General features: G+C 38.8%; 1 protein-coding gene across 1 annotated transcript; it reads right to left on the bottom strand.

Moving 5' to 3' along the window:
- Positions 1–1,839: 1,839 nt before the first annotated feature.
- TPD52L3 (tumor protein D52-like 3) lies at positions 1,840–4,155 on the bottom strand. Its single transcript, XM_011969885.1, has 2 exons — positions 3,540–4,155; positions 1,840–2,332 (listed from the first exon to the last, which is right to left on the bottom strand). Exons 1-2 carry the CDS (start codon positions 4,072–4,074, stop codon positions 2,319–2,321), a joined length of 549 nt encoding a protein of 182 aa, XP_011825275.1. The 5' UTR covers positions 4,075–4,155; the 3' UTR covers positions 1,840–2,318.
- Positions 4,156–14,747: the final 10,592 nt, after the last annotated feature.

Below are 14,747 nucleotides of genomic sequence, written 5' to 3'. Positions count from 1 at the left end.
GGTAGCTTGACAGAAATTTATCTCATTTTTCTGGAGGTGGATCAAGTTATCTGTAGATTCAGTGTCTGGTGAAGGCCTATTTCCAGGGTTATTAATGGTGCCTTCTCACTGTGTTTTCCCATGGTGAAAAGGGCAAACAAGCTCCCTTTGGCTTGTTGATAAGCCATTTATGAGGGCTAATCACTTCCCAAAAGGCCCCATCTCCCAATACCATCACCCTGTGGTTAGGATTTCAACCTATGAATTTGGGGTGGGAAGACATAAACATCAAGGCCGTGTCATCTTGTCTCAATTTTCTATCCTAATCCCTTCACTCATATGGGCAATTAAAGTCCCAGAAAACTGACGGCCTCAGGAAATTTTGTTTCAGTGTCATTCCTATCTGGTAGTTCTCAGGTATTGAGCGAAACCTAGGGATGTGAATCTTTGGGTGTACACATATTCTAGGAACTATTGAAAATTGCATCCTGAATTGGCCAAGTTAAATAGACTTAAGCTGGGCTACAAAATCCAAATAGGCCTAGATGAGTGGAGATGATCAAGTTATGAAGGCAGACAGGGTAGAGGATGAAGAAAGCCAGTGCATAGGAAGGGTAGAAGCAGGTGGAAAAAAGAAATCTCGAGGAAACTTTAGAGCCAGAATCCAAATGTTCATGGAAGCATTTTATTTGGTGCCCATGACCACTGATACAAAAAAGCCAAAGCAAAATGAATGTGCAACTCCAGTTTCAATAATATCAGGCCTTTTCAATGCTACAGCCTTATTATCTTGCAAATTTATCCCCCTCTCCCGACCTCATGCAGTTGGTTCCTAAGTCTGATTCTACCTCTTTAATACTTAATCTATTTCTCTGATGACCAGAGTAATCTAAAACAAAAATTTGATAGTTACTTTTTTACTTAAGTGCTTCAATGCCTCCCATTTCCTAAAGGCTTAAATATTAATATCTAAGGTAGTATGTAAGACTACTTATGATTCTTGCCCCCTGCTTATTTTTTCTTACTCATGTAACACCATTTCCCCTTCCTCTCTAGCCGCAGTGATGTACTGTTAGTTCCTAGAATATGCCATTCTTATACATTCCTTTGTGACTCAGTTCCTCTGGATGTTGTCTGGAATATTCTATTCTTGTCTGTCTGCAAACTTCTCCTGGTCCTCTAAGACTTTCTGTCTCTCTGAAGGCTTTACTGACCTACCAAGACAGAGTTGAACACCCCTTCCTCAGGACTTCTTTTATATCTGGCACACAGCTCTATTTTAGCACTCACTGAATTATAATGATTTGAAAGTCTGAGTGTTTCTAGAGAGCACATACAATGTCTAATTTACTTCTATGCCTTGAGAACCTGGGACAGCTCTTGATACATAGTAGGGTCTCAGATAGGCTTTGAATAAACAATATATTTTTGTTTAAAAGCAAAAGGAACTTGTCAACAAGTTCATGTTGTTGATAATCTCTTAGATTCAATATTTGATGTCTGAAGTATATGATGTTAATTCCTTCCTTGATTTAACATGTGTTTATTGAAGATCTATCCTAAGCCAGAAATGGACAATGATCAACAAAAATAAATATGTACTTTACTACTTTTACAGAGTTGAGCATTTATTGGGGAAACTTACTACTATTTTAGAAATTATTAAAGAAAATATAACATCTCTCAGGTTTGGCCCATGATAATAGTCTGAGATTGTCCCTAACACAAGCTTTCCTGAAATATGTCAAAGCCTTTGCCTGTTGGACTACTTTCATTTCTTGTATGCTGCAGGCTCGCCTCTTGCTCTTCAGCATACAAAGCCATTTTGGTTGATAAACACAACAAATTAAAAATCAAACATGCAAAATAGTAAAACATCTTGTTTTAATCCAAGCAAAATTTTGTCTTCAGAAATGTAGAGGGTTGGGATACATGAGTAACTTTACAATTTACCAAATGCTTTTATATTTATAGTGGTATTTGGTTTTGCTTATAGGAAAACCAAAGGAATGTTGGGGGAGCATTCAAGAGTCAACAAAACAGAATCATCTTCTTAGGCTGGAGGGACTACTATTTTAGGCAGTGAGAGGTTACTGAAATGTACCCAAGCAAATAAGAGTCCTAGTCTCTGCCCACAGCCAATAAGACACTAACTTCTATCGCAGGCAGTGTGACTAGAGGAATGAAAGAGGCTCCCAGATCTTGGCATTTTGGAAATGGGAAAGGAAAACAAAAAAAATGTATATTCCTGTGAAAATCAGATATCAGAAAATTGAAACAAACACAGTCTAGGTTCCTACTGTCTTGAGCTCTCCAGAGGGTTATATTCTGCTTCCTTCTCATTTAGGGTTACCTAAAAAGAAGGGCAGAGTTAAGAGCAAAAATGTATAGTTAGGTCCATTCAAAGACATAACAGCCAGCTCACAGGGGACAGACATTCTTTTTAAAATGTTCCTTGAGACAGGGGTGTATCTTTCTTGAATTTGGCTATACCTGTTTTCCTCCAGCCCCTCAGCTGGAGGTGGTAACTAACTAGGAATTACTGCCAGAGAAGCAATTTCTTCCTTTTAAGTGAAGTGCTGCTATGGCAAAGACATGCTGCTTCAAGGGTTAAACTTTAAAACACTCATTTTGATATATAAAGAAATTGTAAATAAAGCACAAGGCAAAGTTGCAATTTCAGTTTGTGTGCAAAGTAGTAACAATTTCCTAAACTGATGCTGTTGTTTTGCTTAGTCCAGAGCTTTGAAAACAAACAAGTTTTACAAAACCTGTATTAAAAATGTAACATTAAGTGCACTATTACTATTTTCCTCTCTTTTTCTGGGTCTCAGAGAAGATGAAGTTTTCTTGATTATCTTTTTAAATAAAAGTTGTAGGCCAGGTGGAGCTTTCAAGGTGACTTTGTCTGAGACTGAGGGAAGGAAGGAAATGAGGAAGGGAAAAAAACAAAAAACAAAAAACTACAGATTACTTCATACCTCTTTCAAGCTTAAACAGAAATCTACTTTGGCTTTCTAATAGACTAGTTTTCCAAAAGAGAGCTTGGACTTTGGCTAAGACCCCTCTGGAGTCACTGACTTGTCCATTAGATACAGTCTCAGGAAAGCTAATATAATGACACATTTCGTCTATAAACTTAAGTGCAAAATAACCAGGTACAAAACTTTGGGTTCTCTATCTTAAGAGCAGCAAATATCTATGTTCTTTTCTCAAAACTGGATCCTGTCAATTTCCGGAATTAACCACTTTACCATTGTGGTTTGCTTGCTTGTTTTTGTTGGGCAGAGTTGCAAATGTAATGAGGGAAGGGGGTTCTTGCCCTGGTTTAGTACCAGGCAAGGTTACCAAGGGGGCTCATTCTGGTTCCAGAAAGCAGAGCTGGTCATCCTCATTCTCCAGAACTGGGAGTGGATCATTCCCACTCCCCGGAATCTGGAGTGGGTCTTCCCCACTCCCCAAAACTGAGAGCGGATCATCCCCACCCTCTGCAGAAGAAAGACAGTCAGGGCCAAGCTCTTTGCCCCCTGCCACTTTGGACTTGATTGTCCCCATCAGACCTTCAAAAGATCTGAATGTGGCCGACTTCTTTATGCCTCCAAGCTTCCTGCAGAGGGCAGTGCCCATGGTGGACAGAGCAGCTGACGTCTTCTGTTCCACATAGGTGTTGGAGACCTGAACATCAAGCCAGCTCTTGGATAGATTCTGTCTCAGTCCTACCAAAGCCGTGAAGCCTAACTTCCTCTTGAGCTTCCCACAGCGTCTGTCTTTGGCTGCTAGTACGTGGCGTAGGGTTACAATTTCAGCCTCCAATTTAGTGAGTTTGGCTTTGAGCTCTCTTTGCTCAGGCTCTGTCAGATCCTCCAGTTCAGAAGTCGAGTGGGATTCATATGTGCCCACAGAGGTCTCTGTCCTGGCATGTGGCATGAACTGGAAAAGAAGATCTTCATTAAGAGAGTCTAGGTTCAATTCTTGGTAGAAAGAGTCGAATTCTTGGGCTGCAGAGAAATAATCTTGGCCAGCAGAGTCGAAACCTAGGCCTGCAGGCTCAGACTTTTGGTGGGTGGAGTCAGATTTCAGGCGGGAGAGATCCATGACCCAGCTGGTACAATGGACCCCTTGGCAGTTGAGTTGATGGCCTGGCCTGTGAAGTAGACGCGCTAGCTCGTGGTATTCACTTCCGGGTGGTGGGGGTGGGTAGCCGGTCAGGTCAGGGTTGCGGAGGTGGGACTTCCCGTCCAAAGTGCGAATCTGCAGAATCTGTGCTCAGCTGAGGCGCAGCCCACACTGGCAGCATCTTGGCATCGCAAGGACCTCATGAGGTAGGCAGTGCAGAGATTATTGTCGAAAGGAGAGAAATTTCTCCTGACGCAGTAAGTGACAAGCCCTGGCCTTCAAGCCAAAGCGTCAGGCAACTCTTTTCCACACCAGCAGTTTTCCAGCACTTGAAAATCATTTAAACATCATTGTGCTAGTATGAGTTTTCAATTTTGTAGTTGCATTTTCTTTATTCCCCCCTGCCTCCACTCACATTTCTGGAAGCATGTCTGCCCACGTTCAAGGTTACCAGTTGTGGGAGGTAGTCTGCACAGTAAAGTAAAACTAGTTAAATAGGATCTATCAGAGTGTGGATCCACTCTTCCCCTCCAACCTCCCACCCTAACCTCCCGCCAACCCTAATTTTGCCCAGAGTAAACTTATGCAATGGAAAAATCAGGACATTAATCCAGTGAGGTGTTGTGGTCTGGCTTCACTTAACTCATTCTATGGCTGCCTATTCTCAGAGAAATATTCTTGAGCAAGTCTTAGATTCTAGTGATTTTGTTGGATATTCTGGTAGTGCTTGTGAGCATGATCTTGTGGAGCATAATTTGATCCTCAGCAAATTTCAGCAGTTTGCCCTACTCATGCCTATGTGGCTACAATGAAGCATCTAGCTATGCATTCAAACCAACTTCAGCCCTCCTTTGAGTTTATGTTCTATAACCCTTTCACATAATTTAGTAGTGTTTATTATTGTCTTGTCCTGAATGGTGTGTTTCCCTAAGTTAAAAAATGAGAATTGTTCTTGTTGTAAACGTGAAGGCTGATGGGGGATTTGGCTATGTGTTTAAAGACGTGAAAAGGGCAGCAAGGGCTCCCTAAAAACCAATTTGTTCTAAAGGCTAGGCTTTTCCTCCATTGCCTGTAGAAACACTGGTGGCTTCAGGAACACTCCCAGACTCTGAATCAGAACTCCTCTTTCAAACCTGAGACTAAAGGGTAAAGAAATCCCTGAATTATGCTACATAATATGGAACATACATTCTCTATTCAAAGTTGAGACTCCAAGTCACCAAATCTGAACTTGCACTTGATTTTACTTCTCTGCATTATTTCAGCCACCAACCTTGATGCCTATTTTCTTTATATGCTTCCTCGTCCTTCAATGTAAAATATGAAATATTTTATTAAGCCTTGATTCATTTTGATAGAGTAATGGTTTTTTTCTCATAGCAAAACTGAACTTTTCAGATACTTGGTTTCCAGATCCCACATCAAGACATACCCTCTCATTCAAATAGGAAAAGAAGAAGTAGAATTATTTCATTTTGCAGATGATATGATTCCATATCTAGAAAACCCCAAAGGCTCTACCAAAAGGCTCCTGAAACTGATAAATGACTTCAGTAAAGTTTCAGGATATAAAATCAGTAGCATTTCTATATATCAATAATGTTCAAGCTGAGAACCAAATAAAGAATGCAATCTCATTTACAATAGCCACAAAAAAATTAAATACCTCAGACTACATCTAACCAATGAGATGAAAGATCTCTACAAGGAGACCTACAAAACACTGCCAAAAGAAATCATAGATGATACAAACTAATGGAAAACATTACATGCTCATGGATTAGAAGGATCAAAATTGTTAAAATTGCCATACTGTGCAAAGCAATCTGTGGATTCAGTGCCATTCCTTTCAAATTATCAATGTTATTTTTCACGGAACTAGAAAAAAAACTATTCTAAAATTCATATGGAACCAAAAAAGAGCCTAAACAGCCAAAGCAACCCTAAGCAAAAAGAAAAAAGCTGGAAGCATGCTGCAATAATCAGAACAGCATGGTACTGGTACAAATAGTTCAATGGAGCAGACACATAGACCAATGGAACAGAGACTCAGAATAGAGACTCAGAAATAAAGCCACACGTCTATAGCCATCTGATATTTGACAAAATCAACAAAAATAAGCAGTGGGGAAAGGATTCCTGATTCAATAAATCATGCTGAGATAGGTGGCTAGCCATATAAAGAATAAAACTGGACTCCTATCTTTCACCATATACAAAAGCTAACTCAAGATGGATTAAAGATTTAAATGTAAACCTCACACTATAAGAATCCTAGAAGAAAACCTGGGAAACACCATTCTGGACATCAGTCTTGGGAAAGAATTTATGACTAAGTCCCCAAAAGCAATCTCAACAAAAGCAAACATTGACAAGTGGGACCTAACTAAAGAGCTTCTGCACAGCAAAAGAAACTATTAATAAAGTAAACAGACAACCTACAGAATGGGAGAAAATATTCAGAAACTATGCATCTGACAAAGGTCTAATATCTAGAATCAATATGGAACTTAAATAATTGAACAAGCAAAACCCAAATAACCCCATTTAAAAATGGACAAAAGACACGAACAGGCACTTTGCAGAAGAAGACATACAAGTGTCTTCAAGCCAACAAACATATGAAAACACATGTGAAAAAATGTTTCACATCACTAATCATCAGAGAAATTCAAATCAAAACCATAATGAGATAACATCTCACACCTGTCAGAAGGGCTATTCCTAAAAAGTCAAAAAACAACAGATGTTAAGAAGGCTATGGAGAAAAGGAAACGCTTATACACTTATACACTGGTGGTGGGAATGTAAATTCAGCTACTGTGGAAAACAGTTTATAGATTTCTCAAATAACTTAAAACAGAACTACCATTAATCCAGCAATCCCATTACTAGGTGTATATGCAAAAGAAAACAAATCATCCTACTGAAAAGACATGCACTCATATGTTCATCACGGCACAGTTCACAATAGCAAAGACATGGAATCAACTTAGGTACCCATCAATAGTGGATTGGATAAAGGAAATGTGGTATATATACAGCATGGAATACTACACAGGAATAAAAAAGAATAAAATCATGTCATTTCCAGCAACATGGATGCAGTTGGAGGCCATTATCCTAATTGAATTAATACAGGAACAGAAAACCAAATGCCACATGTACTCACTTATAAGTCAGAGCTAAACATTGGATACTCATGGTCATAAAGAGGACAACAATAGACCCTGGGGACTACTAGAAGGGGGAAGTGGGTGGGCGGGGAAAGGGTTGAAAAACTAACCGTTGGGTACTATGCTCAGTACCTGACTGATTAAATCATTCGTAACCCAAACCTTGGCATCACACAATATACCCAAGTAACAAGCCTGCACATGTACCTCTGAATCTAAAATAAAAGTAGAAAAAGAAAAAGACAATAGCCTCTGGAAGAGATACTCCTTATTGGCAATATTCTAATCTCCTGAGTAAACCTGGCTAAACAATCCATTTTATTAGGCGTATGCATAAGCACATACAAAACAACATATATATTTTGAGAACATAGATCTATCAAATGAAAGTTTATTTAATTTATAGTGACAGTAACCAACTGTTTGTATAAGCTATCCTGTTAAGGTGTAAAATACGAAACACTCACCCCATGATTGTAAAATTTCACATCTCTAGATTAGACAATGGAATCTTCTATATTACACAAAAAGGCTCATAAAACTTCATATAAAACCAAAGGCTTTTTGATGCTATTTATTTAAGTACTAAAAATAGCCAAAGTATTTGATTCAGGAACTATAAAGAAAATGCTTGAGATTATTTGTAATCCTACAATGGTTTGATATCCTTTGTTTCCAAGGAGGACACCACTGACCCATTTTTGATAAAGAAAGAACTGAGTTATGTCTCTGGTAAGGGTGATGGATTATAATAATCTTTTGTAAAGTAAAGGTAAGTGGTATAATAAAATGATTTTTTTCTCTTTATGTGTAGAAGCCTGTATATGTTATGTTCTATAAATAATTTCCTAAAGCTTGAATATGAAAACAAAGCCATATCCTCCACCAGGTCTGGGTTATTTGGGAATAGGAGAAGTTAGATCATAGCGAGTGATACTCAGGTTTGGAAATGATTAGGAACTTGTATCAGTGCCGGCAGTTTTAACCATTTGACTTCTTTTGTTATAAATGATCACTATAGAGCTTTCTGATTACATTGATGATTCAGATTGCTTCTAAATAACTGACGACTCACCTTGCAGTCTGGTCATTTGCACTGCTAGATTTAAGTGAGTTCTCTAAGGCTTTATTTCTAATATTTAAACACTTTTTTCTGGTATTCAACTACCATAATTTTAACTGAATGCAAGGAAAAATATTTAAATATCGAATTGAGCCTGAAAATAAGGCATATAACTGAAACCCTACTCCAGTCAGAATGTTTTAAGAGTAAGAGAAAATTGGTAATTGGGCTTTTCTTGTGGAAAGTCAGAATATTTTATTTTATTTCAATTTGCAAGTTATTTTCACTATTGTCTCACATCATAGCCCAGCTCCATCAATAATATATGTAGTTAGTCACCTCTCCATAGATACTCTCCAGCATGAACAGGAATATTGACTGCACTTTATAGCAGCAAGCATTACTGCTATCAGTTTTCATATTTCAGTGGTTAAGTTGATCATCATTTAGGATAAGGATGATATTTTCTTTCAGCAGCTCTCCTATTTGAACTAATTAGCTTAAAAAATAAATAGGATAGGATTTTCCTCTCTGATACCAAAATACACTATCGGTGTATTAAATCAACATTAGAGCTTATTGCTGTTATTCATCCTCTTTGGTGGTATATAAAGGTGGTAGGGGTACTGGGGGAATCAAATTAAGATTCAGAGTCTGATTGTGCCTGAAGAACTGTGTTCCCCTCCTCTGTCATGCCCACTTACATGGGTTAATATGTAAAGGAGGAAGGGACTTTCAAAGAGGACGTTTGTTTGTTTGTTTGTTTGTTTGTTTCAGGTCTTAGAGGTAGAAGAGGAATCATAAGGAGAATGAGGGATGGAAAGAAGGGAAAGAAAAATGATCAAATGATGCAGGAACTTCCCTAGATTAAAAAATGAGGATTCTTCTTGTTGAAATATAAAAGCTTTGTATATAAAGGCCTATGTAGACTAGTAAGGACTCTGTAAACACTGTATTTTGTCCCAGAGACTGGAGTTTTCCTCCAATGCTTGCAGAAACACTGGTGGATCTAGATATGTTTCTTTAGTGATGATCTAGAAATTTGGAGGATGCCTTAAAATGGAGCAGGGGATTGAAAAAGGATATGACTGTCACTTGCTTCTCACTCTCCTTCACCCCCTTCAGCCCAACCAACACTCTCCTTGAGTTACATGCAGTTACAGCAAAGGCATAGATTGTTGCTATGGTTTGAATGTGTCCCCCAAAACCTATGTGTTGGAAAGTTAATCCTCAATGCAACAGTATTGAGAGGTGGGATCTTTAAGAGATGGTTAGGTCGTGAGAGCTCTGCCTTCATAAATGAATTAATGCAATTATCACTGGAACAGGTTAATTATTCTGGGAGTGAGTTGCTAATAATTGGAGAGTTTGACTCTGTGTCTCCTCTCATGTTCTTTTGCTCTTTTACCTTCTTCCATGGTATGATGCAGCAAGAAGGCCCTCACCAGATGCTGGTGCCTTGATATTGGACTTTCCAGCCTCCAGAATCATGAGAAATAAATTTCTATTGTTTATAAATTATTCAGTCTGTGATGTTCTGTTATAGTAGCATAAAACTGACTAAGATAACTGTTGCTAAAAAGTCTGTAGGGGATCCAGATTACTTGAAGGAGCTAGTAGTAGCTTTCTGTATGTATGACCCTTAACTAAGCAGGAAAATTTAGCAAGACATTTATTTGAAAGATGTACAAATTTTGAGTACCAGGAGATACATCTCCTAGATTGGGCATATATATATTTTCTCTCCTGGGGAGGTAGGGTTCTCAGAGTGCAGGGTTAAGAGTGGCAGCAGGAGATACTTCCATCAAGTGGCTGGACACAGAATGGACATCTACAGAGAGGACAGAGCAGAAGCGCATGGAAGAGTTAGTCCTGAGCATAGAGGACTCCCAGAAGTAACTGGGGATATTCAGGGAAGGGAGTCTTGAAGTCCTGAAGCTTGGCACTGAGGGGTTGGAACTAACAAAATGTAGTGGCCAGAGTAATTAGATTCATTTGTATCTACAGGCTGTAGAAGCCTGAGGACAATCAGGTTATTTTACATTTTTATTTTGTTTTATATTTTTGAGACAGGGTCTTGCTCTGTCATCCAGGCTGGAGTGCTGTGTTGCAGGTTCCTAAGCTCAAGTGATCCTCCCACCTCAGCCCTCAGACTCCCAAGTACCCAGGACTATAGGCGTGTGCCACCACATCTGGCTAATTAAAATTTTTTTTTTAGTAGAGACGGAGTTTCACCATGTTGCCCAGGCTGGTTTTAAATTCCTGGGCTCAAGTGATCCTCCTGCCTTGGCCTCCAAAGTGCAACCCTGGCAGCAATCAGGCTATTAATGGAAAAGTTACAATCTTTTTAAAGGTTATAACCATTGTGGTGAATTTGCTGCAATGTAATAAACCTACAGCCTGTACTCTACTCCCTAGGAGCTTAGCTATTTTTGTCTTAAAACAGTCATGCCTTCTATAGCATAATAAGTATTTTATTTCCTTGATTCTGAGGCACAATCAGTTGTAAGACATATCTTTGTTTTATTAGGAGGTTTCTAGGAGGAAAAATCTATATTGTACATTTATTTTAAGATACAATCCTGCCTTAGTCTGTTTGGGTTGTTATACAGGAATACATGAGGCTGGGCAATTTATAAAGAAAAGGGATTTATTTGGCTCATGGTTCTGCAGGCTGTACAAGAAGCATGGTGTCAGCATCCATCTGCTTGGCTTCTTCAGGGCCTCATGTTTCCTCCATTCCTGATGGAAGTTGAGGGGGAAGCTAGCCTCACATGGCAAAAGAAGTGCCAGGCTCTTTTCAACAACCACTTTTCTCGGAAACTAAGGGTGAGAACTCACTCCCTCCTTTGAGAATGGCACCAAACCATTCATGAAGGATCCAACCCCATGATCCAGACACCTCTCACCAGGCCCCACCTCCAACACTGGAGGTCAGATTTCAACCTGAGACTTGACAGGGCCAAACAAACTGTATCCAGGGCTGAGTGTGGTGGCTCACACCTGTAATCCCAGCCATTTGGGAAGGGTGAGAAGATTGCTTGAAATGAGGAGTTCAAGCAATGACCAGTCTGAGCAAAACAGCAAGACCCCTCTCTACACAAAATTTTATTATTATTACTATTATTTTTGTTTTTCCATAAGTTATTGGGGTACAGGTGTTACTTGGTTTCATGAGTAAGTTCTTTAGTGGTGATTTGTGAGATTTTGGTGCACATATCAACTGAGCAGTATACACTGCATCATATTTGTAGTCCTTTAATCCCTCACCTTCCTCACACTCTTCCCCCCGAGTCCCCAAAGTCCATTGTGTCATTCTTATGCCTTTGAATCCTCATAGCTTAGCTCCTACGTATCAGTGAGAACATATGATGTTTAGTTTTTCATTCCTGAGTTACTTCACTTTGGGTAATAGTCTCCAGTCTCAGCCAGGTCACTGCAAATGCTGTGAATTCACTCCTTTTTATGGCTGTATAGTATTCCATCTCATATATGTATACACACCAGTTTCTTGATCCACTTGTTGGCATTTGGGTTGGTTCCACAATTTTGCAATTGTTAATTGTGCTGCAATAAACATGGGTATGCAAATATCTTTTTCAAATAATGACTTCTTTTCCTGTGGGTAGATACCCAGTAGTGGGATTTCTGGATCACATAGTAGTTTTACTTTTAGTTCTTTAAGGAATCTCTATACTGTTTTCCATAGTGGCTGTACTAGTTTACATTCCCACCAGCAGTGTAGAAGTGTTTCCTTTTCATTGCATCCATGCCAACATCTACTGTTTTTTGGGTTTTTGATTATGACCATTCTTGCAGGAGTAAGGTATCATATGGTGGTTTTGATTTGCATTTCCCTGATCATTAGTGTGTGATGTTGAGCATTTTTTCATATGTTTGTTGGCCATTTGTCTATCTTCTTTTGAAAATTGTCTATTCATGTCCTTAGCCCACTTTTTGATGTGATTGTTTGTTTTTTTCTTACTGATTTGTTAGAGTTCATTGTAGATTCTGGGTATTAGTCTTTTGTCAGATGTATACATTGTGAAGATTTTCTCCTACTCTGTGGGTTGCCTTTTTACTCTGCTGACTGTTCCTTTTGCCGTGCAAAAGCTCTTTAGTTTAATTAGGTCCCAGCTGTTTATCTTTGTTTTTATTACATTTACTTTTGGGTTCTTGGTCATGAAATCCTTGCCTAAGCCAATGTCTAGAAGGGGTTTTCCAATGTTATCTTCTAGAATTTTTATAGTTTCACATCTTAGGTTTAAGTCATTAATCCATCTTTACTTGATTTTTGTATACGGTGGGAGATGAGGATCCAGTTTCATTCTCCTACAGGTGGCTAGCCAATTATCCCAGCACCATTTGTTGAAAAGGTTGTCCTTTCCACACTTTATGTTTTTTGTTTGCTTTGTTGAAGATCAATTGGCTGTAAGCATTTGGGTTTATTTTTGGGTTCTATATTCTGTTCCATTGATCTATGTGCCTATTTTTATACCAGTACCATGCTGTTTTGGTCTTACAGTATAGTTTGAAATAAAGTAGTGTGATACCTCCAGATTTGTTCTTTTTACTTTGTCTTGCTTTGGCTATGTGGGTTGTGGGCTCATTTTTGGTTCCATATGAATTTTAGAATTGTTTTTTCTAATTCTCTGAAGAATGATGGTGGTATTTTGATGAGGATTGCATTGAATTTGTAGATTGCTTTTGGCAGTATGGTCATTTTCACAATACTGATTCTACCCATCCATGAACATGGGTTGTGTTAACATTTGTTTGTGTTGTCTATGATTTATTTCAGCAATGTTTTATAGTTTTCCTTGTAGAGGTCTTTTGACTCCTTTGTTAGGTATATTCTTGAGTATTTTTTTTTTGCAGCTATTGTAAAAAGGGTTGAGTTCTTGATTCGATTCTCCACTTGGTTGCTGTTGGTGTGTAGAAGAGCTACTGATTTTTGTACATTAATCTTGTATCTGCAAACTTTGCTGAATTCTTTTATCAGTTCTAGGAGCTTTCTGGAGGAGTCCTGAGGGTTTTCAAGGTAGATGATCTTATCGTCAGCAAACAGTGACAGTTTGACTTCCTCTTTACTGATTTGGATTCCCTTTATTTCTTTCTCTTGTCTGATTGCTCTGGCTAGGACTTCCAGTACTATGTTGAAGAGGAGTGTTGAGAGTGGACATCCTTGTCTTGTTCCAGTTCTCAGAGGGAATGCTTTCAACATTTCCCCATTCAGTATTATGTTGGCTGTGGGTTTGTCATAGATAGCTTTTATTATATTAATGTATATCCTTTGTATGCTGATTTTGCTGAGAGTTTTAATCATAAAGTGATGCTGGATTTTGTCAAAGTCTTTTTCTGCATCTATTGAGATGATTATGTGATTTTTGTTTTAAATTCTGCTTATGTGGTGTATCACATTTATTGACTTGCGTATGTTAAACCATCCCTTCATCCCTGGTATGGAACCCACTTGATCATAGTGGATTATCTTTGTGATATGTTGTTGGATTCGGTTAGCTAGTATTTTGTTAAGGATTTTAGCATCTATGTTCATCAAGGATATCAGTCTGTAGTTTTCTTTTTTGGCTATGTCCTTTCCTGGTTTTGGTATTAGGGTCATGCTGGCTTCATAGAATGAATTAAGGAAGGTTCCTTCCTCATTTCTCTATCTTGTGGAATAGTGTCAAAAGGATTGGCACCAATTCTTCTTTGAATGTCTGGTAGAATTCATCTATGAATCCATCTGGTCCTGGACTTTCTTCTGTTGGTAATTTTTTAATTACCATTTCAATCTTGCTGCTTGTTACTGGTCTCTGTTCAGGGTATCTAATTCTTCTGGATTTAAGCTAGGAGTGTTGTATTTTTCCAGAAATTTATCCATCTCTTCTTGTTTGTTTTTTGAGACGGAGTTTCACTCTATTGCCCAGGCTGGAGTGCGATCCTGGCTCACTGCAACCTCCACCTCCCAGGTTCAAGTGATTCTCTTGCCCTAGCCTCCCGAGTAGCTGGGATTACAAGGCATGTGCCACCATGCCTGGCTAATTTTTGTATTTTTAGTAGAGTTGGGGTTTCCCCGTGTTGGCCAGGCTGGTCTGGAACTCCTGACCTCAGGTGATCCACCTGCCTTGGCCTCCCAAAGTGTTGGGATTACAGACGTGAGCAACTGCACCCAGCCTGTATTTTTTTGTTGTTGTTGTTTCAATTTCATTTAGCTCTGGTCTGATCTTGGTTATTTCCTTTATTCTGCTGGGTTAGGGTTTGGTTTGTTCTAGTTTCTAGTTCCTTGAGGTGTGATCTTAGAACGTCTGTTTGTGCTCTTTCAGACTTTTTGATGTACGTGTTTAGGGCTATGAACTTTCCTCTTAGCACCATCTTTGCTGTATCCCAGAAGTTTCTTTTTTTTTTTTTTT

The sequence above is a fragment of the Mandrillus leucophaeus genome, unplaced genomic scaffold (genome assembly GCF_000951045.1).
Source record: "Mandrillus leucophaeus isolate KB7577 unplaced genomic scaffold, Mleu.le_1.0 Scaffold92, whole genome shotgun sequence".
NCBI lineage: Eukaryota > Metazoa > Chordata > Mammalia > Primates > Cercopithecidae > Mandrillus > Mandrillus leucophaeus.
The sequence above is the reverse complement of the archived record's forward strand: the minus strand, read 5'-3'. Positions and strand labels throughout refer to the sequence as shown.

Coding starts and splice junctions, on each gene's coding strand:
- TPD52L3 (XM_011969885.1), bottom strand. CDS start 4,074: ATGGATCTCTCCCGCCTGAAATCTGACTCCACCCACCAAAAGTCTGAG.